This window comes from Pseudophryne corroboree, chromosome 7 (genome assembly GCF_028390025.1).
Source record: "Pseudophryne corroboree isolate aPseCor3 chromosome 7, aPseCor3.hap2, whole genome shotgun sequence".
Lineage (NCBI taxonomy): Eukaryota > Metazoa > Chordata > Amphibia > Anura > Myobatrachidae > Pseudophryne > Pseudophryne corroboree.
In genome coordinates this window covers 55685880-55711427 of record NC_086450.1, presented here as the reverse complement: position 1 = coordinate 55711427, position 25548 = coordinate 55685880, and the positions used below count along the sequence as shown (strand labels likewise).

Here is a 25548-nt window from a genome sequence, read left to right as displayed (position 1 = left end):
AGGTTCCACTTCTCTAGGCAGGCGATACCGAGAATGTACACAGACTTCCGAAAAAGAGTCACCAGTGTCCTAAAAAATGCAGTTGTACCCAATGTCCACTTAACCACGGACATGTGGACAAGTGGAGTAGGGCAGACTCAGGACTATATGACTGTGACAGCCCACTGGGTAGATGTATTGCCTCCCGCAGCAAGAACAGCAGCGGCGACACCAGTAGCAGCATCTTGCAAATGCCAACTCATTCAAAGGCAGGCTATGCTTTGTATCACCGCTTTCCATAAGAGGCACACAGCTGACAACCTCTTACGGAAACTGAGGAACATCATCGCAGAATGGCTTACCCCAATTGGACTCTCCTGGGGATTGGTGACATCGGACAACGCCACCAATATTGTGCGTGCATTACATGTGGGCAAATTTCCAGCACGTCCCATGTTTTGCACATACATTGAATTTGGTAGTGCAGATTTTTTTTAAAAACGACAGGGACGTGCAAGAGATGCTGCCGGTGGCCCGAAAAATTGAGGGCCACTTTCGGCATCCTGCCACTGCGTGCCGAAGACTGGAGCACCAGCAAACACTCCTGAACCTGCCCCGCCATCATCTGAAGCAAGAGGCGGTAATGAGGTGGAATTCAACCCTCTATATGCTTCAGATGATGGAGGAGCAGCATAAGGCCATTCAAGCCTATACATCTGCCTATGATATAGGCAAAGGAGGGGGAATGCACCTGACTCAAGCGCAGTGGAGAATGATTTCAATGTTGTGCAAGGTTCTGCAACCCTTTGAACTTGCCACACGTGAAGTCAGTTCAGACACTGCCAGCCTGAGTCAGGTCATTCCCCTCATCAGGCTTTTGCAGAAGCAGCTGGAGAGATTGAAGGAGGAGCTAAAATGGAGCAATTCCGCTAGGCATGTGGGACTTGTGGATGGAGCCCTTCATTCGCTTAACCAGGATTCACGAGTGGTCAATCTGTGTTATGCACACCAGTGCCTGCAGGAATGTACTGGTGTCTGAACGGAGAGGGATGCAAAACAAATGAACTCACAGACAGACTGGGGAATATGACATTACGTACACAGAAGGTGATAGGGTAACAAAATAAACACAAAGTGAACAGAGAAGCCCAGAGGCTAAGAAACTGGGTGTCTCCCTAGTATTAGGAGTGCTCAGATGGAAAGAAGCAAGATGTTGTGTTTTAATACGTAGAGAACCCGAAATGCTGTTGCTAAGGGCAACAGCAAAACCCTAAAGGGTTACCAACGGGTGTGGCAGTAAACTCCTTGGTCAGAGATGGAATAATAGACACAAGGAGAGTCTCCACAATCCTAGTCCTCACTTGCAGTGCACTGGTTCAGCTTACTGCCACTAAACTGACACCAGAACACCTTGCACAGTGAGAAAGGATTTTGGCAGGCAAGTCTGAGAATACAGCCGCAAACTTGCTAAGTTCACAGAGTAGCAAAAGAACCCCAGCAAGTTAAACGACTGACTCCAGTCTTACTGCTAGGTCTGGATTGGCAGAGTGTAGTACCAAATCCCAAGGCCTATTTGCAGTAAGCAACAAACAAATACAAAGCTACACAGTACTGGCTAACTTTCAGGAACTGACTAACCAACAAAGATTCAGCAGCATCTGCTTAACCTGAGAAGAGGCCTTATATAGCAGGTGCTGTCCACGCCCCACTCAGACCTCACAGACTGTGAGCACAAAAACCAACACCGGATCCCCTGCCGTGCACAAAGCCTGTAACCACTGCACAGCAAAAGACCCGAACCGGAGTATCAGCTGCGCTCAGGCCACTCCGCTAGCACTTGTCTCCCGGTTGCCATGACGACGTGGCAGCACAGGGCCGGAGACCCTAACAATCTGTTGAAATCAGAGCAGTACATTTTGGCAACCGTGATCGATCCTAGGTTTAAAGCCTACGTTGTATCTCTCTTTCCGGCAGACACAAGTCTGCACATGTTCAAAGACCTGCTGGTGAGACACTTGTCAAGTCAAGCGGAACGTGACCCATCAACAGCTCCTCCTTAATTTTCTCCCGCCACTGGAGCTGCCAGGAAAAGGATCAGATTTCCAAAACCACCCGCTGGCGGTGATGCAGGGCAGTCAGGAGCGAAAACTGACATCTGGTCCGGACTGAAGGATCTGCCAACGATTACTGACATGTTGTCTACTGTCACGGTATATGATTCTGTCACCATTGAAAGAATGATGGAGGATTATATGGGTGACAGCATCCAAGTAGGCACGTCAGACAGTCCATACGCATACTGGCAGAAAAAAGAGGCAATTTGGAGGCCCTTGCACAAACTGGCTTTATTTTACCTAAGTTGCCCCCCCCTCCAGTGTGTACTCCGAAATAGTGTTTAGTGCAGCCGGTCACCTTGTCAGCGATCGGCGTACGAGGTTACTTCCACAAAATGTGGAGAAGATGATGTTTATCAAATTGAATTATAATCAATTCCTCTGTGGAGACATTCACCAGCAATTGCCTCCAGAAAGTACACAGGTACCTGAGATGGTGGATTCCAGTGGGGGCGAATTAATACTCTGTGAGGAGGGGGATGTACACAATGAAAGGGGTGAAGAATTGGAGGATGATGAGGAGGTCGACATATTGCCTCTGTAGAGCCAGTTTGAGCAAGGAGAGATTGATTGCTTCTTTTTTTGGTGGGGGCCCAAACCAACCAGTCATTTCAGCCACAGTCGTGTGGCAGACCCTGTCACTGAAATTATGGGTTTGTTAAAGTGTGCATGTCCTTTTTATACAACATAAGGACAACATAAGGGTGGGTGGGAGGGCCCAAGGACAATTCCATCTTGCACCTCATTTATTTATTTATCTTTGCATCATGTGATGTTTGGGGCCAATTTTTTTAAGTGCCATCCTGTCTGACACTGCAGTGCCACTCCTAGATGGGCCAGGTGTTTGTGCCGGCCACTTGGGTCACTTAGCTTAGTCATCCAGTGACCTTGGTGCAAATTTTAGCACTAAAAATAATATTTTGAGGTGTGAGGTGTTCGGAATAGACTAGAAATGAGTAGAAATTATGGTTATTGAGGTTAATAATACTATAGGATCAAAATTACCCCCAAATTCTTTGATTTAAGCTGTTTTTGAGGGTTTTTTGAAAAAAAACACCCGAATCCAAAACACACCCGAATCCGAAAAAAAAAATTTCAGGGAGGTTTTGCCTAAATGCGTCCAAATCCAAAACCAAAACCAAAAAAAACCCGAAAAATTTCCGGTGCACATCTTTACTTTAAAGTAAACTGAAAATCCTTACCAAATCTCTCACTTTCTGAAACTCTCACTCTATTACATTTGGCCCATGATCTGCTTGGCATGCAGCAGAAATAGATTGTGTGCTGCTATTCAAGAGGCAGGAACATACGTGTTTATGTTGTGCATAATGACATTACTACTACCCCGCTCCATTAGACTCTCCCCGACCATGCAAAGCTTCAAACGGGCACTGAAAACCCACCTATTTATCAAAGCGTACCCCTCCAATGCATAACCTAGTCCTTAGGCTGCTCCTCCATCCCCCTGCCCCATGCCTTGAACATCTCTGCTTTGCTTGCAAACCGCCATCAGGCTTCCTCCTGCTTTCTTGCACCTCATGTCATCTGTCTGTCGCCCCTCCCCACTAGATTGTTAGCTCTTCAGAGCAGGGCCCTCTTTCCTCTTGTTGTCTAAGCCCTCTTCTCGACACATTTCACTCGCAGCTCTCTCCTACTCAGCGACCATCTTTACCTGCTTTTTCTCCTACTGGTAAAGGCTTCTCTCTGTCTATGGCCACCAGCCCCAAATAGTACAATGATTACTCCCTCGCTTCTTACATCTAAGCTGTATTATGTTTTGAGAATTGTGGTGCTCATTGTTACTTGCACTCCATCTTTGTTATTTATTTACTGTTATGCTAAGTTTTGTCTCCCTGTACTGTCCTTTGTACGGCGCTGTGAAACACTTGTGGCGCCCTATAAATAAAATGTAATAATAATAATAATAATACTTTTGGAAAAAACATGAGAACGACTTTCCTTGGGGTATCAAAAAAATGGATGTTTCCAATGCATGGGCTGTGTCACATGTAGCTATATGCTCACTGGTGACACAATCAAAAATCCCTGCACTGGTAAATGGTTTGCCCCTGCGGTAAATACTACATAGGCAAAACGGAGTGCCTCTTTAAACTTAGAATGGGACAGCATAGATATGCCATACGGTAGTGACCAGCAGGTGGCAAGACACTTTGCCCTGGCTGGACACTCAACTACCTCGATTAGGCACAAAATTATTGACCACAATCCTCCACTTAATAGGGGTAGTAAATAGGTCTAAGATGTTGCTGCAGCGGGAGGCAAAGTGGATCTTCTTATTGGATACACTTAGCCCCCGCGGGTTGAATGAACAAGCTGGTCTGAGAAGCTTTTTATGATCCCATATTGGTCTTTCCTCATAGTATTTAGATCTATGTATTTTGATATTTTTGTAGTGTATCAGCGCAGTATACATGCTGTTATGAGAAGTAGTAATGGCATATATTGCTATACATTTTTACTATTGGTATTGTTAGTGTACCACTTGTTACCTTGGTGATGGGCGCACAGGGTGACATCATCAGCGAGCATCTGCCTACCGGAAGTGGAGCTGGCGGCACTGGTTTTGGAGGTGAGGGGAGCACATTTAACCGGTGAGTGTTTTAATGTTCAGTATTGCCCTGACGAAAATGCTGTTGCATTGAAACGTTGGCTTAAAAAATAGGCTGTTGTGTAATTTTTTCCTGAGTGCCGCCGATGTCTCCTCTCTCTCTATAAATATATATATAATTTCCAGTTATTTATATAGCACATACATATTTCGCTGAGCTTTACAGAGAATATTTGGCCATTCACATCAGTCCCTGCCCAGTAAAGCTTACAATCTATATTCCCTACCATATGTACTCGCACACACTAGGGTTAATTCAGTTGGAAGCCAATTAACTTACCAGTATATTTTTGGAGTGTAGGAGGAAACCACAGTACCCGGAGGAAACCCACGCGAGCATGGGGAGATTATACAAACTCCACACAGTTAGGGCCATGGTGGGAATTGGACCCATGACCTCAGTGCTGTGAGGCTGTAATGCTAACCATTACACCATCTGTGCTGCCAAATATATATTTATTATCAAGGGGCTCACTCACGTACTCTCTAACTATTATTCAAACCTCGGTGTGGGGCTGGCCACCCCCTCTGGAGACTGGCCATACCTCTAAGCATAAGCCCCTACTACTGCATTCCCCCGGTGGGCCCTTTATGCCACAGTCTGACACTGCTAGAATCTGATTTAATTTCTATGAGCAACTTTTAGATATTGGAATCTGGCTGTCAGATTCACATTGCTGTGCATTCTGTGTTATGCTTGCAGTACCACGTTTCACCACTGTTTTGTTGTTCGGTGCTATTGTGCAGCTTGCTGCAAAAGTGTGTTGCTTTATGGCCCTCATTCAGAGTTGTTCGCTCGCTAGCAGATTTTAGCAGCATTGCACACGCTAGGCCGCCGCCCTCTGGGAGTGTATCTTAGCATAGCAGAATTGCGAACGAAAGATTAGCAGAATTACGAATAGAAAATTCTTAGCAGTTTCTGAGTAGCTCGATATTTACTCATACACTGCGATCAGCTCAGCCCGTTTCGTTCCTGGTTTGACGTCACAAACACGCCCTGCGTTTGCTCCCCTGTTTCTCCAGACACTCCCGCGTTTTATCTTGGCACACCTGCGTTTTTCCGCACACTCCCAGAAAACGGTCAGTTTTCGCCCAGAAACACCCACTTCCTGTCAGTCCCTCTCCGATCACATCAACGATGAAAATTCTTCGTTCAGTCGTGAGTAAATCTACTAAGTTTTGTGCTAAAATACTTAGCGCATGCGCACTGCGTACCGTGTGCATGCGCATTTTTGCTTTAATCGCTCCGTTGCGAAAATCGTCAATGAGCGAACAACTCGGAATGACCCCCAGTGCTTGTTTGCAGTTAAGTAAAGTTGAAGCAGCATGCTGATAACAGCTCCTGGTCTCCAAGTCTGTTTGTGTCAATGAACAGTTACACAGACACAACAGCAACACCTCAACTTTTGCTCTTTTGGAAGGTTTGATAAATCTCCCCCATGATACATTATAGCTGCATTTACTGTACTATTCATATATCTTCTTCAGAATTTCATGGTGACCCTGACATCTCCAAATCGGTGCTCAAAATGTATTAATTTTCTACTATAGTAGACTTTTGTTTTGTTGTTAATATGAAAAACAGGGTTCAAATGAACATCCGGTTTTCTCTCAGAGATGAACTAATCTAACACAGTCAATCAGTTTATTAGAGCACTATCTTCCTCAAGGGTACCATGGATGGTGTGATGGTTAGCATTACTGCCTCACAGCACTGAGGTCATGGGTTTGACTCCCACCATGGCCTTTAGGCCGGGTACACACCTGAGTGACGTCCCGACCAGTGGGGATTGGCCATACACATATGAAGGATGGAACAATATATCATTCCGTCCTTCATTTGCACTGCATCATGTCTTTAGCTAGGTCTTCCCATGGCCCTGTAGCAGATATCGCTAAAGACCACCGGAGCGCACAAATCATGGGGTACACACAGTGATGTAGAACATTTGTCATGCTGCCAGAGTAAATCCAGCTGACATCGCTGTAGTGTGTACCCGGCCTAACTGTGTGGAGTTTATATATTCTCTCTGTGCTTACGTGGGTTTCCTCCGTGTGCTCCCACAATCCAAAAATATACTGATAGGTTAATTGGCTCATAACAAAAATGGACCCTAGTGTATAAGTGTGTGCGTGTACATGGGCAGACTAGGTGGGCCAAGTGGTTCTGATCAGCCGTTAAAATGCATAATTTTATGGTTAAAATTTATTGTCTTGATTGTTCTACCATGATAAGGTTTCTACTATAAATTAGTGCTGTGCCATTAGTATTACATTTTGAGAAGACACAATGTCATTCATTCATTCATTCATACAAAATCTACTCTTACCTCATTGTAAATGTTTGTTAACGTCTCTGAACAATTCTTATATTGTATGGTAATTTTGGGATACGGACAATGCAATGCCAGACAGCCTCTGTTCTTTAGTACACGAGTTACTTCTAGAATGAATTGGTCTATGGGGAACCAATGAGTAGCAGCAGCTGCATTAACTAGATCCACAGAGGCATCTTCCAATGGCATCTTCTCAACTGAGGAGACCCTGTAAAGAGAAGCTGTAAATGGCCAATCTGAGTACACACATTGCTACAGATATTTTCTGGCTTTGGTCTCATGGCGCAGAGGTGATGATAGATGTTCACCTTGATGTCCAGGCCCAGCACTACCCGCTCAGCAAAGGGATGCAGAGCAGGTAGGCGCCAGGCTAGAGAGACGCTCTCTCTGCTCTGTATCCCTGCTGCGCCTGGCCTCCCTACTGCTGCCGACTGCTGTACCGGTCTCTGCATGACAGGCAGCGGCACCGGCAGCTTAAAGCCTCCTCTCCCCCTCCTGTGACAGTGGCAGTGACTTATGATGATCGGATGAAAAGTTGACGGAGCTACATGGATGGAGGCGGCGGCGCTACACAGGACAAGAAGACTGCAGTGGCACAGAGATGGACATGCCGCTCCAGATCCTGCCAGCCATTGAGAGTAAGTAAGAAAGTGTGTGTGTCTGTGTGTGTGTGTGTGTATGTATGTATGTATGTATGTATGTATGTGTGTTTATTTATGTATGTGTATGTGTGCAGGGGAGGGGAAAGTGAATAAACTGTACTTCTGTGGATGTTATGTGTAAGCTTCGCTACTACTGGGGCGTTACGTGTAAGCTGCACTACTACTGGGGCGTTACGTGTAAGCTGCGCTACTACTGGGGTAAAAATATTTCAGATAATCTTATTGGAGGGATTTAGTAACATGTATATGTTTTATCTTGAATCTCTTTCTTTTCTCTCCTTACATGAACCCATATACAGTATAGAGACTTCTTATGCCACTCACATTATATCTGTATAATAATATAATGTGTCAAGATATGAACATAATTAGCTACGTATTCATTGCTGCCATGGGGGTAATTCAGACTTGATCATAGATGTGCTACATTTAGCACATCTACGATCACTTTCACAGACATGTGTGGGGACGTCCAGCACAGGGCTAGTCTGCCCCGCATGTCCAGCTTTGCTCCCCCCCCCCACACACAGGTACAAAAGCATCGCACGGCGACAATGCTTTTGTACCTGAAGAGTAGCTCCCTACCAGCGCAGCTCCTGCACGCTGGCAGGGAGCTACCCATCGCTCTCCGGGTTGCAGCGCGCCCCTGCACGGTCTGGGCATGCCTGCATTGCCCGGACCGTGAACAGCGCCGCCGGCACGCCCCCTCCCGCCCAGCGAATGCCTATGCCTGTCAATCAGGAAGAGGCGATTGCTGGGCTGAAATGCTGATCGCATCTATGGCATGCACCGGCGCACTGCGCCGCCTGCACATGCGCAGTTCAGACCTGACCACCCGCTGTGCGAAAACGCACAGCAGCATCTGAATTAGCCCCATTGTTGTTGCAATTACACAATCTACATTTGACAACTGCTTTATTGTGGATTACTTTAGCACTCGAGGCATTAGCTTTTTTCTTATTTAATGCAATATGGAAGACAGAAAGCATTTTATATGCCCAATGCAATTTAAACTACTAGACTGTCAAAATACATTTAGGAGCATGGGTTAATAATGTAAGGAGTGCCCCGTTTTTATGATCTGATTTGTGAGTCCTATTACAGTTAAAGGATGGAGTTTTTGGTCAAGCTGTAGATCTTAAGGTTCTGATTTTACAGTACTATTGTCAGCGATACCACCAGTCCCAGTGGACATTTTTGTGTATCATTGGCAGGGGAAATTAGATATCGTGAGTTGTTGGTGATAGGCTGGAGTTGGTCCCCATCTAAGCCTTTAGTTGATGGTGATGGGCAGGCAGTTGTCCACTATACTGTATAAGCCTTGTGATGTTGGTGATTGGCTGGCATGTAGCTCCATCTAAACCTGGTGTTGTTGGCGATGGGCTGGCAGGTAGCTCCATCTAAGGTGCTGTTGGTGATGGGCTGGCAGGTAGCTCCATCTAAGGTGTTGTTGGTGATGGGCGGTCAGTTAGCCATGTCTAAGCCTTGAGTTGTTGGTGATGTGATGGCAGGTAGCTCCATTTAAGGTGTTGTTGGTGATGTGCTGGCAGCTAGCCATGTCTAAGCCTTGTGTTGTTGGTCATGTGCTGGCAGTTAGCCCCCTGATGTACACCTGTTATTGGGTTATTTGAACAAGAAGGGAACACTACGTACACTCTGTGGGACCATTCTCTTTTTGCAGCCATACTTTTTCCTTCTTTTAATAAATTATTAATAAACATTACCCTTTTCCAGCCAATATGTCTGTTTGCCTCTGTTGTAGATAAGTGCTTTCCTCTATTCTCCTGCTGTATAAATGTAGGCTAATATGTCTGTTTGCCTCTGTTGTAGATAAGTGCTTTCCTCTATTCTCCTGCTGTAGAAATGTAGGCTAATATGTCTGTTTGCCTCTGTTGTAGATAAGTGCTTTCCTCTATTCTCCTGCTGTAGAAATGTAGGCTAATATGTCTGTTTGCCTCTGTTGTAGATAAGTACTTTCCTCTATTCTCCTGCTGTAGAAATGTAGGCTAATATGTCTGTTTGCCTCTGTTGTAGATAAGTGCTTTCCTCTATTCTCCTGCTGTATAAATGTAGGCTAATATATCTGTTTGCCTCTATTGTAGATAAGTGCTTTCCTCTATTCTCCTGGTGTAGAAATGTAGGCTAATATCAGCCAACAGAAAGTTTATACTCACTGATAAGTGACGTTCTCTTGTGGTGTACATTTTCTTGCTTCATTTATCTGGCTCTCACTTATATCTATTCCAATCACTTTACAGAAATGTTCTGCCAGAGGCCGGGTTGATCTTCCTGTACCACAGCCAGCGTCTACAGCCAGTTCAAAGGGTCGTCCTTTCTGATGAGAAAATGTTAATTTGATGAAGTTTACACTTGTCTCAATATCTTGTTTATATTTCCATGATTATTATCACCACAGTACAGTAATACAGTAACCTATTTTTATCATATTTATATATAATACTCCTAGTGGTCTTTTTGAGAATTGCAAATAATTGAATATACGACGTTGATTCAGTAAGGTAACAAGACCTCTCACGTGTGTAATGTTAAACATAGAAATATAGAATTTGACGGCTGATAAGAATCAATTGGCCCATCTAGTCTACCCCCTTTTTTTAACTTTATTTTTATCTCAAACCTTATATGATCCTCATTTCTTTGTAAGGATTTCCTTATGTCTATCCCATGCATGTTTAAATTGCTCTACTGTCTTAGCCTCTTCCACCTCTGATTTCCACCTCTGATGGGGGCTATTCCACTTGTCCACTACCCTTTCTGTGAAGTCATTTTTCCTCCCCCTCCTCCAGTCTCAGTGCATGTCCTCGTGTCCTATTGCTTCTTTTCATTTGGAGAATATTTCCTTTCTGGACTTTGTTAAAACCCTTGATATATTTAAAAGTTTTTATCATGTCCCCCCTTTCCCTTCTCTGCTCCAAGCTATACATACAGGTTGAGTATCCCATATCCAAATATTCCGAAATACGGAATATTCCGAAATACAGACTTTTTTGAGTGAGAGTGAGATAGTGAAACCTTTGTTTTTTGATGGCTCAATGTACACAAACTTTGTTTAATATACAAACGTATTAAAAATATTGTATTAAATGACCTTCAGGCTGTGTGTATGAAGTGTATATGAAACATAAATGAATTGTGTGAATGTAGACACACTTTGTTTAATGTACAAAGTTATAAAAAATATTGTATTAAATGACCTTCAGGCTGTGTGTATAAGGTATATATGAAACATAAATGTATTATGTGCTTAGATTTAGGTCCCATCATCATGATATCTCATTATGGTATGCAATTATTCCAAAATACGGAAAAATCCGATATCCAAAATACCTCTGGTCCAAAGCATTTTGGATAAGGGATACTCAACCTGTATTAAGATTTTTTTAGTCTTTCTGGGTGTTTTGTGATGTAGACCATGCACCATTTTTGTTGCCCTTCTTTGTACAGTCTCTAATGTATTAATTAGAGATGAGCGGGTTCGGTTTCTTTGAATCCGAACCCGCACGAACTTCACTTTTTTTTTCACGGGTCCGAGCGACTCGGATCTTCCCGCCTTGCTCGGTTAACCCGAGCGCGCCCGAACGTCATCATGACGCTGTCGGATTCTCGCGAGGCTCGGATTCTATATAAGGAGCCGCGCGTCGCCGCCATTTTCACACGTGCATTGAGATTGATAGGGAGAGGACGTGGCTGGCGTCCTCTCCATTTAGATTAGATTTAGAAGAGAGAGAGAGAGAGAGATTGCTGTGATACTGTAGATTAGAAGAGAGTGCAGACAGAGTTTAGTGACTGACGACCACAGTGACCAGTGACCACCAGAGACAGTGCAGTTGTTTGTTTTATTTAATATATCCGTTCTCTGCCTGAAAAAAACGATACACAGTCACACAGTGACTCAGTCTGTGTGCACTGCTCAGCCCAGTGTGCTGCACATCAATGTATTGTATATAAAGCTTATAATTGTGGGGGAGACTGGGGAGCACTGCAGGTTGTTATAGCAGGAGCCAGGAGTACATGATAAATAATATTATATTAAAATTAAACAGTGCACACTATTGCTGCAGGAGTGCCACTGCCAGTGTGACTAGTGGTGACCAGTGCCTGACCACCAGTATATTAGTAGTATTGTATACTATCTCTTTATCAACCAGTCTATATTAGCAGCAGACACAGTACAGTGCGGTAGTTCACGGCTGTGGCTACCTCTGTGTCTGCACTCGGCAGGCAGTCCGTCCATCCATAATTGTATTATAATATATACCACCTAACCGTGGTTTTTTTTTCATTCTTTATACCGTCGTCATACTAGTTGTTACGAGTATACTACTATCTCTTTATCAACCAGTGTACAGTGCGGTAGTTCACGGCTGTGGCTACCTCTGTGTCGGCACTCGGCAGGCAGTCCGTCCAACCATAATTGTATTATATACCACCTAACGGTGGTTTTTTTTTCATTCTTTATACCGTCGTCATACTAGTTGTTACGAGTATACTACTATCTCTTTATCAACCAGTGTACAGTGCGGTAGTTCACGGCTGTGGCTACCTCTGTGTCGGCACTCGGCAGGCAGTCCGTCCATCCATAATTGTATTATAATATATACCACCTAACCGTGGTTTTTTTTTCATTCTTTATACCGTCGTCATACTAGTTGTTACGAGTATACTACTATCTCTTTATCAACCAGTGTACAGTGCGGTAGTTCACGGCTGTGGCTACCTCTGTGTCGGCACTCGGCAGGCAGTCCGTCCAACCATAATTGTATTATAATATATACCACCTAACCGTGGTTTTTTTTTCATTCTTTATACCGTCGTCATACTAGTTGTTACGAGTATACTACTATCTCTTTATCAACCAGTGTACAGTGCGGTAGTTCACGGCTGTGGCTACCTCTGTGTCGGCACTCGGCAGGCAGTCCGTCCAACCATAATTGTATTATAATATATACCACCTAACCGTGTTTTTTTTTTCATTCTTTATACCGTCGTCATACTAGTTGTTACGAGTATACTACTATCTCTTTATCAACCAGTGTACAGTGCGGTAGTTCACGGCTGTGGCTACCTCTGTGTCGGCACTCGGCAGGCAGTCCGTCCAACCATAATTGTATTATAATATATACCACCTAACCGTGTTTTTTTTTTTCATTCTTTATACCGTCGTCATACTAGTTGTTACGAGTATACTACTATCTCTTTATCAACCAGTGTACAGTGCGGTAGTTCACGGCTGTGGCTACCTCTGTGTCGGCACTCGGCAGGCAGTCCGTCCATCCATAATTGTATTATAATATATACCACCTAACCGTGGTTTTTTTTTCATTCTTTATACCGTCGTCATACTAGTTGTTACGAGTATACTACTATCTCTTTATCAACCAGTGTACAGTGCGGTAGTTCACGGCTGTGGCTACCTCTGTGTCGGCACTCGGCAGGTAGTCCGTCCAACCATAATTGTATTATAATATATACCACCTAACCGTGGTTTTTTTTTTCATTCTTTATACCGTCGTCATACTAGTTGTTACGAGTATACTACTATCTCTTTATCAACCAGTGTACAGTGCGGTAGTTCACGGCTGTGGCTACCTCTGTGTCGGCACTCGGCAGGCAGTCCGTCCATCCATAATTGTATTATATACCACCTAACCGTGGTTTTTTTATACCACCTAACCGTGGCAGTCCGTCCATAATTGTATACTAGTATCCAATCCATCCATCTCCATTGTTTACCTGAGGTGCCTTTTAGTTCTGCCTATAAAATATGGAGAACAAAAAAGTTGAGGTTCCAAAATTAGGGAAAGATCAAGATCCACTTCCACCTCGTGCTGAAGCTGCTGCCACTAGTCATGGCCGAGACGATGAAATGCCAGCAACGTCGTCTGCCAAGGCCGATGCCCAATGTCATAGTACAGAGCATGTCAAATCCAAAACACCAAATATCAGAAAAAAAAGGACTCCAAAACCTAAAATAAAATTGTCGGAGGAGAAGCGTAAACTTGCCAATATGCCATTTACCACACGGAGTGGCAAGGAACGGCTGAGGCCCTGGCCTATGTTCATGGCTAGTGGTTCAGCTTCACATGAGGATGGAAGCACTCAGCCTCTCGCTAGAAAACTGAAAAGACTCAAGCTGGCAAAAGCACCGCAAAGAACTGTGCGTTCTTTGAAATCCCAAATCCACAAGGAGAGTCCAATTGTGTCGGTTGCGATGCCTGACCTTCCCAACACTGGACGTGAAGAGCATGCGCCTTCCACCATTTGCACGCCCCCTGCAAGTGCTGGAAGGAGCACCCGCAGTCCAGTTCCTGATAGTCAGATTGAAGATGTCAGTGTTGAAGTACACCAGGATGAGGAGGATATGGGTGTTGCTGGCGCTGGGGAGGAAATTGACGAGGAGGATTCTGATGGTGAGGTGGTTTGTTTAAGTCAGGCACCCGGGGAGACACCTGTTGTCCGTGGGAGGAATATGGCCGTTGACATGCCAGGTGAAAATACCAAAAAAATCAGCTCTTCGGTGTGGAGGAATTTCACCAGAAATGCGGACAACAGGTGTCAAGCCGTGTGTTCCCTTTGTCAAGCTGTAATAAGTAGGGGTAAGGACGTTAACCACCTCGGAACATCCTCCCTTATACGTCACCTGCAGCGCATTCATAATAAGTCAGTGACAAGTTCAAAAACTTTGGGTGACAGCGGAAGCAGTCCACTGACCAGTAAATCCCTTCCTCTTGTAACCAAGCTCACGCAAACCACCCCACCAACTCCCTCAGTGTCAATTTCCTCCTTCCCCAGGAATGCCAATAGTCCTGCAGGCCATGTCACTGGCAAGTCTGACGAGTCCTCTCCTGCCTGGGATTCCTCCGATGCATCCTTGCGTGTAACGCCTACTGCTGCTGGCGCTGCTGTTGTTGCCGCTGGGAGTCGATGGTCATCCCAGAGGGGAAGTCGTAAGCCCACTTGTACTACTTCCAGTAAGCAATTGACTGTTCAACAGTCCTTTGCGAGGAAGATGAAATATCACAGCAGTCATCCTACTGCAAAGCGGATAACTGAGGCCTTGGCATCCTGGGTGGTGAGAAACGTGGTTCCGGTATCCATCATTACTGCAGAGCCAACTAGAGACTTGTTGGAGGTACTGTGTCCCCGGTACCAAATACCATCTAGGTTCCATTTCTCTAGGCAGGCGATACCGAAAATGTACACAGACCTCAGAAAAAGAGTCACCAGTGTCCTAAAAAATGCAGCTGTACCCAATGTCCACTTAACCACGGACAAGTGGAGCAGGGCAGGGTCAGGACTATATGACTGTGACAGCCCACTGGGTAGATGTATGGACTCCCGCCGCAAGAACAGCAGCGGCGGCACCAGTAGCAGCATCTCGCAAACGCCAACTCTTTCCTAGGCAGGCTACGCTTTGTATCACCGCTTTCCAGAATACGCACACAGCTGAAAACCTCTTACGGCAACTGAGGAAGATCATCGCGGAATGGCTTACCCCAATTGGACTCTCCTGTGGATTTGTGGCATCGGACAACGCCAGCAATATTGTGTGTGCATTAAATCTGGGCCAATTCCAGCACGTCCCATGTTTTGCACATACCTTGAATTTGGTGGTGCAGAATTTTTTAAAAAACGACAGGGGCGTGCAAGAGATGCTGTCGGTGGCCAGAAGAATTGCGGGACACTTTCGGCGTACAGGCACCACGTACAGAAAACTGGAGCACCACCAAAAACTACTGAACCTGCCCTGCCATCATCTGAAGCAAGAAGTGGTAACGAGGTGGAATTCAACCCTCTATATGCTTCAGAGGTTGGAGGAGCCGCAAAAGGCCATTCAAGCCTATACAATTGAGCACGATATAGTAGGTGGAATGCACCTGTCTCAAGTGCAGTGGAGAATGATTTCAACGTTGTGCAAGGTTCTGATGCCCTTTGAACTTGCCACACGTGAAGTCAGTTCAGACACTGCCAGCCTGAGTCAGGTCATTCCCCTCATCAGGCTTTTGCAGAAGAAGCTGGAGGCATTGAAGGAGGAGCTAACACGGAGCGATTCCGCTAGGCATGTGGGACTTGTGGATGCAGCCCTTAATTCGCTTAACAAGGATTCACGGGTGGTCAATCTGTTGAAATCAGAGCACTACATTTTGGCCACCGTGCTCGATCCTAGATTTAAAGCCTACCTTGGATCTCTCTTTCCGGCAGACACAGGTCTGCTGGGGTTGAAAGACCTGCTGGTGACAAAATTGTCAAGTCAAGCGGAACGCGACCTGTCAACATCTCCTCCTTCACATTCTCCCGCAACTGGGGGTGCGAGGAAAAGGCTCAGAATTCCGAGCCCACCCGCTGGCGGTGATGCAGGGCAGTCTGGAGCGACTGCTGATGCTGACATCTGGTCCGGACTGAAGGACCTGACAACGATTACGGACATGTCGTCTACTGTCACTGCATATGATTCTCTCAACATTGATAGAATGGTGGAGGATTATATGAGTGACCGCATCCAAGTAGGCACGTCACACAGTCCATACTTATACTGGCAGGAAAAAGAGGCAATTTGGAGGCCCTTGCACAAACTGGCTTTATTCTACCTAAGTTGCCCTCCCACAAGTGTGTACTCCGAAAGAGTGTTTAGTGCCGCCGCTCACCTTGTCAGCAATCGGCGTACGAGGTTACATCCAGAAAATGTGGAGAAGATGATGTTCATTAAAATGAATTATAATCAATTCCTCCGCGGAGACATTGACCAGCAGCAATTGCCTCCACAAAGTACACAGGGAGCTGAGATGGTGGATTCCAGTGGGGACGAATTGATAATCTGTGAGGAGGGGGATGTACACGGTGATATATCGGAGGGTGAAGATGAGGTGGACATCTTGCCTCTGTAGAGCCAGTTTGTGCAAGGAGAGATTAATTGCTTCTTTTTTGGGGGGGGTCCAAACCAACCCGTCATATCAGTCACAGTCGTGTGGCAGACCCTGTCACTGAAATGATGGGTTGGTTAAAGTGTGCATGTCCTGTTTTGTTTATACAACATAAGGGTGGGTGGGAGGGCCCAAGGATAATTCCATCTTGCACCTCTTTTTTCTTTTCTTTTTCTTTGCATCATGTGCTGATTGGGGAGGGTTTTTTGGAAGGGACATCCTGCGTGACACTGCAGTGCCACTCCTAGATGGGCCCGGTGTTTGTGTCGGCCACTAGGGTCGCTAATCTTACTCACACAGCTACCTCATTGCGCCTCTTTTTTTCTTTGCGTCATGTGCTGTTTGGGGAGGGTTTTTTGGAAGGGACATCCTGCGTGACACTGCAGTGCCACTCCTAGATGTGCCCGGTGTTTGTGTCGGCCACTAGGGTCGCTAATCTTACTCACACAGCTACCTCATTGCGCCTCTTTTTTTCTTTGCGTCATGTGCTGTTTGGGGAGGGTTTTTTGGAAGGGACATCCTGCGTGACACTGCAGTGCCACTCCTAGATGTGCCCGGTGTTTGTGTCGGCCACTAGGGTCGCTAATCTTACTCACACAGTCAGCTACCTCATTGCGCCTCTTTTTTTCTTTGCATCATGTGCTGTTTGGGGAGGGTTTTTTGGAAGGGCCATCCTGCGTGACACTGCAGTGCCACTCCTAGATGGGCCCGGTGTTTGTGTCGGCCACTAGGGTCGCTAATCTTACTCACACAGCTACCTCATTGCGCCTCTTTTTTTCTTTGCGTCATGTGCTGTTTGGGGAGGGTTTTTTGGAAGGGACATCCTGCGTGACACTGCAGTGCCACTCCTAGATGGGCCCGGTGTTTGTGTCGGCCACTAGGGTCGCTTATCTTACTCACACAGCGACCTCGGTGCAAATTTTAGGACTAAAAATAATATTGTGAGGTGTGAGGTATTCAGAATAGACTGAAAATGAGTGTAAATTATGGTTTTTGAGGTTAATAATACTTTGGGATCAAAATGACCCCCAAATTCTATGATTTAAGCTGTTTTTTAGTGTTTTTGGAAAAAAACACCCGAATCCAAAACACACCCGAATCCGACAAAAATAATTCGGTGAGGTTTTGCCAAAACGCGTTCGAACCCAAAACACGGCCGCGGAACCGAACCCAAAACCAAAACACAAAACCCGAAAAATTTCAGGCGCTCATCTCTAGTATTAATATCCTTTTGAAGATTTGGCCTCCAGAATGGAACACAGTATTCTAGATGAGGCAGTACCAATGACCTATACAGTGGCATTATTACTTCTTTCTTTCTGCTGCTGATTCCTCGCCCAATGCAGCCAAGCATCTGACTAACCTTCCTCCATTGCTTTGTTGCATTGCTTAGCTGCCTTTAATTCACCTGAAATAGTGACTCCTAGATCCCTTTCCTCCTCAGTAGTGTCCAGTATAGTGCCAGTAATACTATATTTAGCCTTTGGATTTCTGAGACCCAAGTGCATGATTTTGCAATTTTTGGCATTGAACTATAATTGCCACACTCTTGACCATTCCACTAGTCTACCTAGATCCTCAATCATTTGTTTTACTCCACCTGGGCCCTCATTCCGAGTTGTTCGCTCGCAAGTTGCTTTTAGCAGCTTTGCACAGGCTAAGCCGCCGCCTACTGGGAGTGAATCTTAGCATAGTAAAATTGCGAACGAAAGATTAGCAGAATTGCGAAGAGACACTTCTTAGTAGTTTCTGAGTAGTTCCGCACATACTCGGCAACTGCGATCAGTTCAGTCAGTTTCGTTCCTGGTTTGACGTCACAAACACTCCCAGCGTTCGCCCAGACACTCCCCCGTTTCTTCATACACTCCCGCGTTTTTCCCAGAAACGGCAGCGTTTTTTCACACACACCCATAAAACGGCCAGTTTCCGCCCAGAAACACCCACTTTCTGTCAATCACATTACGATCACCAGAACGAAGAAAAAACCTCGCAATGCCGTGAGTAAAATTCCTAACTGCATAGCAAATTTACTTGGCGCAGTCGCAGTGCGAACATTGCGCATGCGCAATTAGCGGAAAATCGCTGCGATGTGAAGAAAATTACAGAGCGAACAACTCGGAATGACCACCCTGGTGTGTTTACCGTGTTGCATACCTTTGTGTCATCTGCAAAAGGCATACTTTCCCTTTAATGCCATTTGCAATGTCACCAAGAATGATATTAAAAAGCACTGGCCCGAGTTAGAGATGATCGGATTTGGTTCTCAGAGAACCGAACCCTACCGGACTTCACGCTCTGAGCCCGATTCCGAGTCAGGCTCTGGTTTTCCCGCCTGACTCAGAAACCCGAACGAGGCAAAACGTCATCATCCAGCTGTTGGATTCTCGCGGGATTTGGATTCCATATAAGGAGCCGCGCGTCGCGGCCATTTTCACTCCAGTCTCGGAGAGTGTATTGAGAGGTCGTGTCCACATTGTCTGTGTGGGCGGAAAAGTGGGGTGGCAAGTCTTGTGCTGTGTTGTGCTGCTCAGTCCAGTCCAGGGTAGTCAGTGTATTGTGCTGCATCAGTCCAGTTACCAGTCACAGTGGTGGTGTCCTCTGCTGCCATATATCAAGTGTAGCTGTATAAGTCCCTTTCAGTGGTGCTGTGTTGTCCTGTATTAGACCAGGGGAAGTCTCTTGTGCATCAGTTCAGTGATCAGTCACAGTGGTGGTGTCCTCTGCTGCCATATATCCAGTGTAGCTGTGTAAGTCCCTTTCTGTGGTGCTGTGTTGTCCTGCATCAGACCAGTGGTAGTGTCCCGGCCATCAATCATTCCAGTGACGAGGCAGTCACAGTGGTATACGCTGCTGCTATATGTCCACTGCTGCCGTATAATAATAATAACAACAACAAGTCCCTTACAGTGTTGTTGTGTTGTGCTGCATCAGACCAGTGGTAGTGTCCTGGCCATCAGTCATTCCAGTCATTCCTGTGCCGCATATTGTCTTATGTAACTCCCCAAAAATAATGGAGAACAAAAATTTGGAGGATAAAATAGGGAAAGATCAAGAACCACTTCCTCCTAGTGCTGAAGCTGCTACCACTAGTCATGTCATAGATGATGAAATGCCACCAACGTCGTCTGCCAAGGCCGATGCCCAATGTGATAGTAGACGGCATGTAAAATCCAAAAAGCCAAAGTTCAGTAAAAAGACCCCAAAAAAGAAATTTAAATCATCTGAGGAGAAACGTAAACTTGCCAATATGCCATTTACGACACGGAATGGCAAGGAACGGCTGAGGCCCTGGCCTATGTTCATGGCTAGTGGTTCAGCTTCACATGATAATGGAAGCCCTCATCCTCCTGCTAGAAAAATGAAAAGAGTTAAGCTGGAAAAAGCACAGAAAAGATCTGTGCGTTCTGAGATGGTATCACAAATCCCCAAGGAGAGTCCAAGTCTGTCGGCGGTTGCGATGCTTGACCTTCCTGAAACTGAACGGGAAGAGGTGGCTCCTTCCACCATTTGCACGCCCCCTGCAAGTGCTGGAAGGAGCACCCACAGTCCAGTTCCTGATTGAAACTGAAGATGTCACTGTTGAAGTACACCAGGATGAGGATATGGGTGTTGCTGGCGCTGAGGAGGAAGTTGACGATGAGGATTCTGATGGTGATGTGGTTTGTTTAAGTCAGGCACAGTGGAGAAACCTGTTGTCATGCCTGGTCAAGCTACCAAAAAAGCCACCTCTTCGGTGTGGAATTATTTCTCCACAAATCCGGACAACAGGTGTCAAGCCATCTGTGCCTCTGTCAATCTGTAATAAGTAGGGGTAAGGATGTTAACCATCTAGGAACATCCTCCCTTTTACGTCACCTGCAGCGCATTCATCATAAGTAAGTGTCAAGTTGTGAAACTTTGTGTAAGAGCAAAAGCAGTCCACTGACACCTAAATTCCTTCTTCCTCCTGTACCCAAGCTCCTGCAAGCCACACCACCAACTCCCTCAACATCAACTTCCTCCTCAGTCTGGAATGTCAGTAGTCCTGCAGGCCATGTAACTGTCAAGACTGAGGAGTCATCTCCTAACCGGGATTCCTCCGGAGGATCCTTGAGTGGTATGCCTGCTGTTGCTGCCACTGCTGTTGTTGCTGCTGGGAGTCGATCGTCATCCCAGAGAGGAAGTTGGAAGACCACTTGTTCTACTTCCAGTAAGCAACTGACTGTCCAACAGTCCTTTGTGAGGAAGATGAAATATGACAGCAGTCATTCTTTTGCAAAGCGGATAACTGAGGCCTTGACAGCTATGTTGGCATTAGACATGCACCTGGTATCCGCCATTAGTTCAGTGGGACTTAGAGAATTATTTGAGGTATTGTGTCCCCGGTATCAAAACCCATCTAGGTTTCACTTCTCTAGGCAGGCGATACTGACAATGTACACAGACGTCAGAAAAAGAGTAACCAGTGTCCTACAAAATGCGATTGTATCCAGTGTCCACTTAACCACGGACATGTGGACAAGTGGAACAGGGCAGACTCAGGACTATATGAATGTAACAGCCCACTGGGTAGATGTATGGCCTCCCGCAGCAACAACAGCAGGGGCACCAGTAGCAGCATCTCGCAAACGCCAACTTGTTTCTAGGCAGGCTACGCTATGTATCTCCACTTTCCATAAGAGGCACACAGCTGACAACCTCTTACGGAAACTGAGGAACATCATTGCAGAATGGCTTACCCCAAATGGAGTCTTCTGGGGATTTGTGATATCGGACAACGCCACCAATATTGTGCGTGCATTATATGTGGGCAAATTCCAGCATGTTCCATGTTTTGCACATACAATTAATTTGGTGGTGCAGAGTTTTTTGAAAAATTACAGGGGTGTGCAGGAGATTCTGTTGGTGGCCCGAAAAATTGCGGGCCACTTTCGGCATTCTTCCACTGCGTGCCGAAGACTGGAGCGCCAGCAAACACTCCTAAACCTGCCCTGCCAACACCTGATGCAAGAGGTGGTAATGAGATGGAATTCAACACTCTATATGCTTCAGAGGATGGAGGAGCAGCAACAGGCCATTCAAGCCTATACATCCACCTACGAAATAGGAAAAGGAGGGGTAATGCACCTGACTCAAGCGCAGTGAGAATGATTTCCGTCTTGTGCAAGGTTCTCCAACCCTTCGAACTTGCCACACGTGAAGTCAGTTCAGACACTGCCAGCTTAAGTCAGGTCATTCCCCTCATCAGGATTTTGCAGTAGCAGCTGAAGAAATTGAAGGAGGAGCTAAGACGGAGTGATTCCGCAAAGTATGTGGGACTTGTGGATGGAGCCCTTCATTCGCTTTGCCAGGATTCAAGGGTGGTCAATCTGTTGAAATCAGAGCACTACAGTTTGGCCTCCGTGCTCAATCCTAGGTTTAAAGCCTACATTGTATATCTCTTTCCAGCAGACACAAGTGTGCAGAGGTGCAAAGATCTGCTGGTTAGTAAGTTGTCAACTCAAGTGGAACGTGAACCGTCAACAGCTCGTCCTTCATTTTCTCCCGCACTGGGGCTGCAAGGAAAAGGATAAGATTTCCTAGCCCACTGACAGTGATGCAGGGCAGTCAGGAGCAAAAGCTGATATGTGGTCCAGACTGAAGGACCTGCCAATAATTACTGACATGTCTACTGTCACTGCATATGATCTTGTCACCATTGAAAGAATGGTGGTGGATTATATGAGTGACAGCATCCAAGTAGGCATGTCATACAGTCCGTATGTATACTGGCAGGAAAAAGAGGCAATTTGGATGTCCATGCACAAACTGGCTTTATTTTACCTAAGTTGCCCCCCCTCCAGTGTGTTTTCCGAAAGAGTGCTTAGTGCAGCCGGTACCCTTGTCAGCGATCGGCGTAGGAGGTTACTTCCACTAAATGTGGAGAAGATGATGTTCATCAAAATGAATTAAAAATTCCTCCGGGAAGACCTTTACCAGCAATTGCCTCCAGAGAGTATACAGGGATCTGTGATGGTGAATTCCAGTGGGGATGAATTAATACTCTGTGATGAGGAGGATGTACACAGTGAAAGGGGTGAGGAATCGGAGAATGAGGTCAACATCTGGCCTCTGTAGAGCCAGTTTGTGCAAGGAGAGATTGATTGGTTCTTTTTTGTTTGGTGGTGCTCAAACAAACCAGTCATTTCAGCCACAGTCGTGTGGCAGACCCTGACGCTGAAATGATTGGTCTGTTAAAGTGTGCATGTCCTGTTTATACAACATAAGGGTGGGTAGGAGGACCTAAGGACAATTCCATCTTGCACCTCTTTTTCTTCTTTGCATCATGTGCTGTTTGGGGACTAGTTTTTTTTAAGTGCCACCTGTCTGTAACTGCAGTGCCACTCCTAGATGGGCCAGGTGTTTGTGCCGCACACTTGTGTCGCTTAGCTTGGCCATCCAGCTACCTAATTGCCCCTCTTTTTCTTCTTTGCATCATGTGCTGTTTGGGGCCTTTTTTTTAAATCTGCCATCCTGTCTGCCACTGTAGTGCCACTCCTAGATGGGCCAGGTGTTTGTGCCGCACACTTGTGTCGCTTAGCTTGGCCATCAAGCTACCTAATTGCACCTCTTTTTCATCTTTGCATCATGTGCTGTTTGGGGACTAGTTTTTGAATAGTGATATCTTGTCTGCAACTGCAGTGCCACTCCTAGATGGGCCAGCTGTTTGTGCCGCACACTTGTGTCGCTTAGTTTAGTCATACAGCCACCACGGTGCAACTTTTGGGCCTAAAAACAATATTGTGAGGTGTGAGGTGTTCAGAATAGACTGGAAATGAGTGAAAATGAAGGTTATTGAGGTTAATAATACCGTAGGAAGAAAATTACCCCCAAATTCTGTGATTTTAGCTGTTCTTATGTTTTTTTAAAAATCATCCAGATCCAAAACCAAAACCAAAACACGAAAGGGTGGTTTTGGCAAAACCAAGCCAAAACCAAAACACGAAAGTGGAATTAGAACAACAACCAAAACACAAAATACGAAAAGTGCCAGCCGCACATCTCTAATTTCAACATATGTATCCATCATCTTGTTAGAAGTACTGTCTAGTGAGATTAATCTGCTATTTCATATGTATTTTTTAAGCGGAAAATAAATCTGTTTTAATTAGAACTACCGGCAATCTTGATTCTTCAATTTATTTGTTCTTTAGCGCGGCCCTTCTCCACAAATCTATGGTAATAGAAGGGGCCACGAGGAATGTAAGTTCAGGTGCCGTTACACACCGTTGTAACGGCACATTTGCAGGGAATAGGATTACATCTGAAGAGTTCTTGTGTAAACAAGGTTTTTAATAGAGACACAGGGTCTAATTAAGATTTGTACATTAACCCAAAGTCTTACATACAAATCTGATGGTTGTGGGTCTTGCGATAGTGCTTGTTGCCCCGTCAGCAGTAACGTGATTGGCATGCTGCAGCATTTGTGGAGCTGAGGGGGATGGCATCCGACACGAGGGGTAATTCCAAGTTGATCGCAGCAGGAAATTTTTGAGCAGTTGGGCAAAACCATGTGCACTGCAGGGGAGGCAGATATAACATTTTCAGAGAGAGTTAGATTTGGGTGGGTTATTTTGTTTCTGTGTAGGGTAAATACTGGCTGCTTTATTTTTACACTGCAATTTAGATTGCAGATTGAACTCACCACACCCAAATCTATCTCTCTCTGCAAATGTTATATCTGCCTTCCCTGCAGTGCACATGGTTTTGCCCAATTGCTAACAAAAATCCTGCTGCGATCAACTTGGAATTACCCCCAGGGTTCTTCAAAATGGGGGCATGTCACTTTTTTTTTTGCTTTGTTTTAGTCAAGATTTAGTCAGTAGATCTCAGTTTAATTTTTGTCTAATTTTAGTCCTGAAATAATCTGTAATTGACTAATACTTTTAGTCAGTCATACTTATTATTGACAAAATTAACACTACACAATGTACACTATTGTGGGGTAGGAACACGAGGCAGGGGTCAGAGGTACTTGATATCTTTGACTTAGTATCTACAATAATATATCCAATATCATGGCAAGAAGATCTTTCACTATTTGAATAATTAGATAATTTAAGATAAAAATTACATTTATCGTTTCATTACCTGTTACACAAAAAATTAAAAGTGCGAAAAGCCCCAAAAGTTGAATCCAATTTTACATACAGAAATGCTGCCTCCATTAATCATGTACAGTACAATTCCATTAATTATTACTTACCTTGTCTTCCAAAAAGCTTATAACAAGATTTGTAACTTTTTTGGAAAGAGGAATCATCTTTTCCTGATAGACTTTAGAGAATTCTTCATCTTTGAAAACTTCAATATCCATCTATACAGATCAAACATTGATAGTTGTCAAAAATGTTAATTACAAAATCCCTGTATGCAGAAAACAAGGTTATTAAAGTCTCTGAGTATTGGTAGATAGTATGAATTCTGAGGGGCTTATGTAATAGTCTGCGAGCTGCATGCTCTGAGAAATTCCAGCAAGTCTGTCCATAGCGGCAATCATTTAAAAGATAAAAAAAGATTGCTGCTTTGAAAATACGGGCAAATTCGACATAATTTCCGCAGAGCATGCAGCTCACAGACTATTATATAAGCACAATGTATGTCCTACCTTGTTAAATATTCCTGTATGATAAGTACAGTAAGAGAAAATCTTATTTGGTAGAGGTGCACCCAAAAGTAGAAATGAATGGTGTATAAAGGGAGAGACCCCTTAAGGGGTATAGTACTTTATATAGGGGCACACTTGGCAGTTTAAAGAGCAAAGTTTTAATACTGTAGGTATCTTAAGAGTATAAATATAAAAAATATTGCACTCATCTTAAAATAAGCATGAAACAGTTCTGATTAGTAAGAAGATAAAAAAGTAAA

The 25548-nt window shown here is 45.0% G+C and overlaps 1 protein-coding gene across 1 annotated transcript in view; it reads right to left on the bottom strand.

Moving 5' to 3' along the window:
* The window catches only part of LOC134943365 (putative methyltransferase DDB_G0268948), a 105201-nt gene extending 80204 nt beyond the window's left edge, over positions 1-24997 (bottom strand). Inside the window, exons 1-3 of the mRNA XM_063932254.1 lie at positions 24887-24997; positions 9895-10055; positions 7053-7266 (exon numbers count right to left, since the gene is read on the bottom strand). Of these exons, the coding sequence (XP_063788324.1) occupies positions 7053-7266; positions 9895-10055; positions 24887-24997 (486 nt within the window). The remainder of the gene's footprint in view (positions 1-7052; positions 7267-9894; positions 10056-24886) is intronic.
* Positions 24998-25548: the final 551 nt, after the last annotated feature.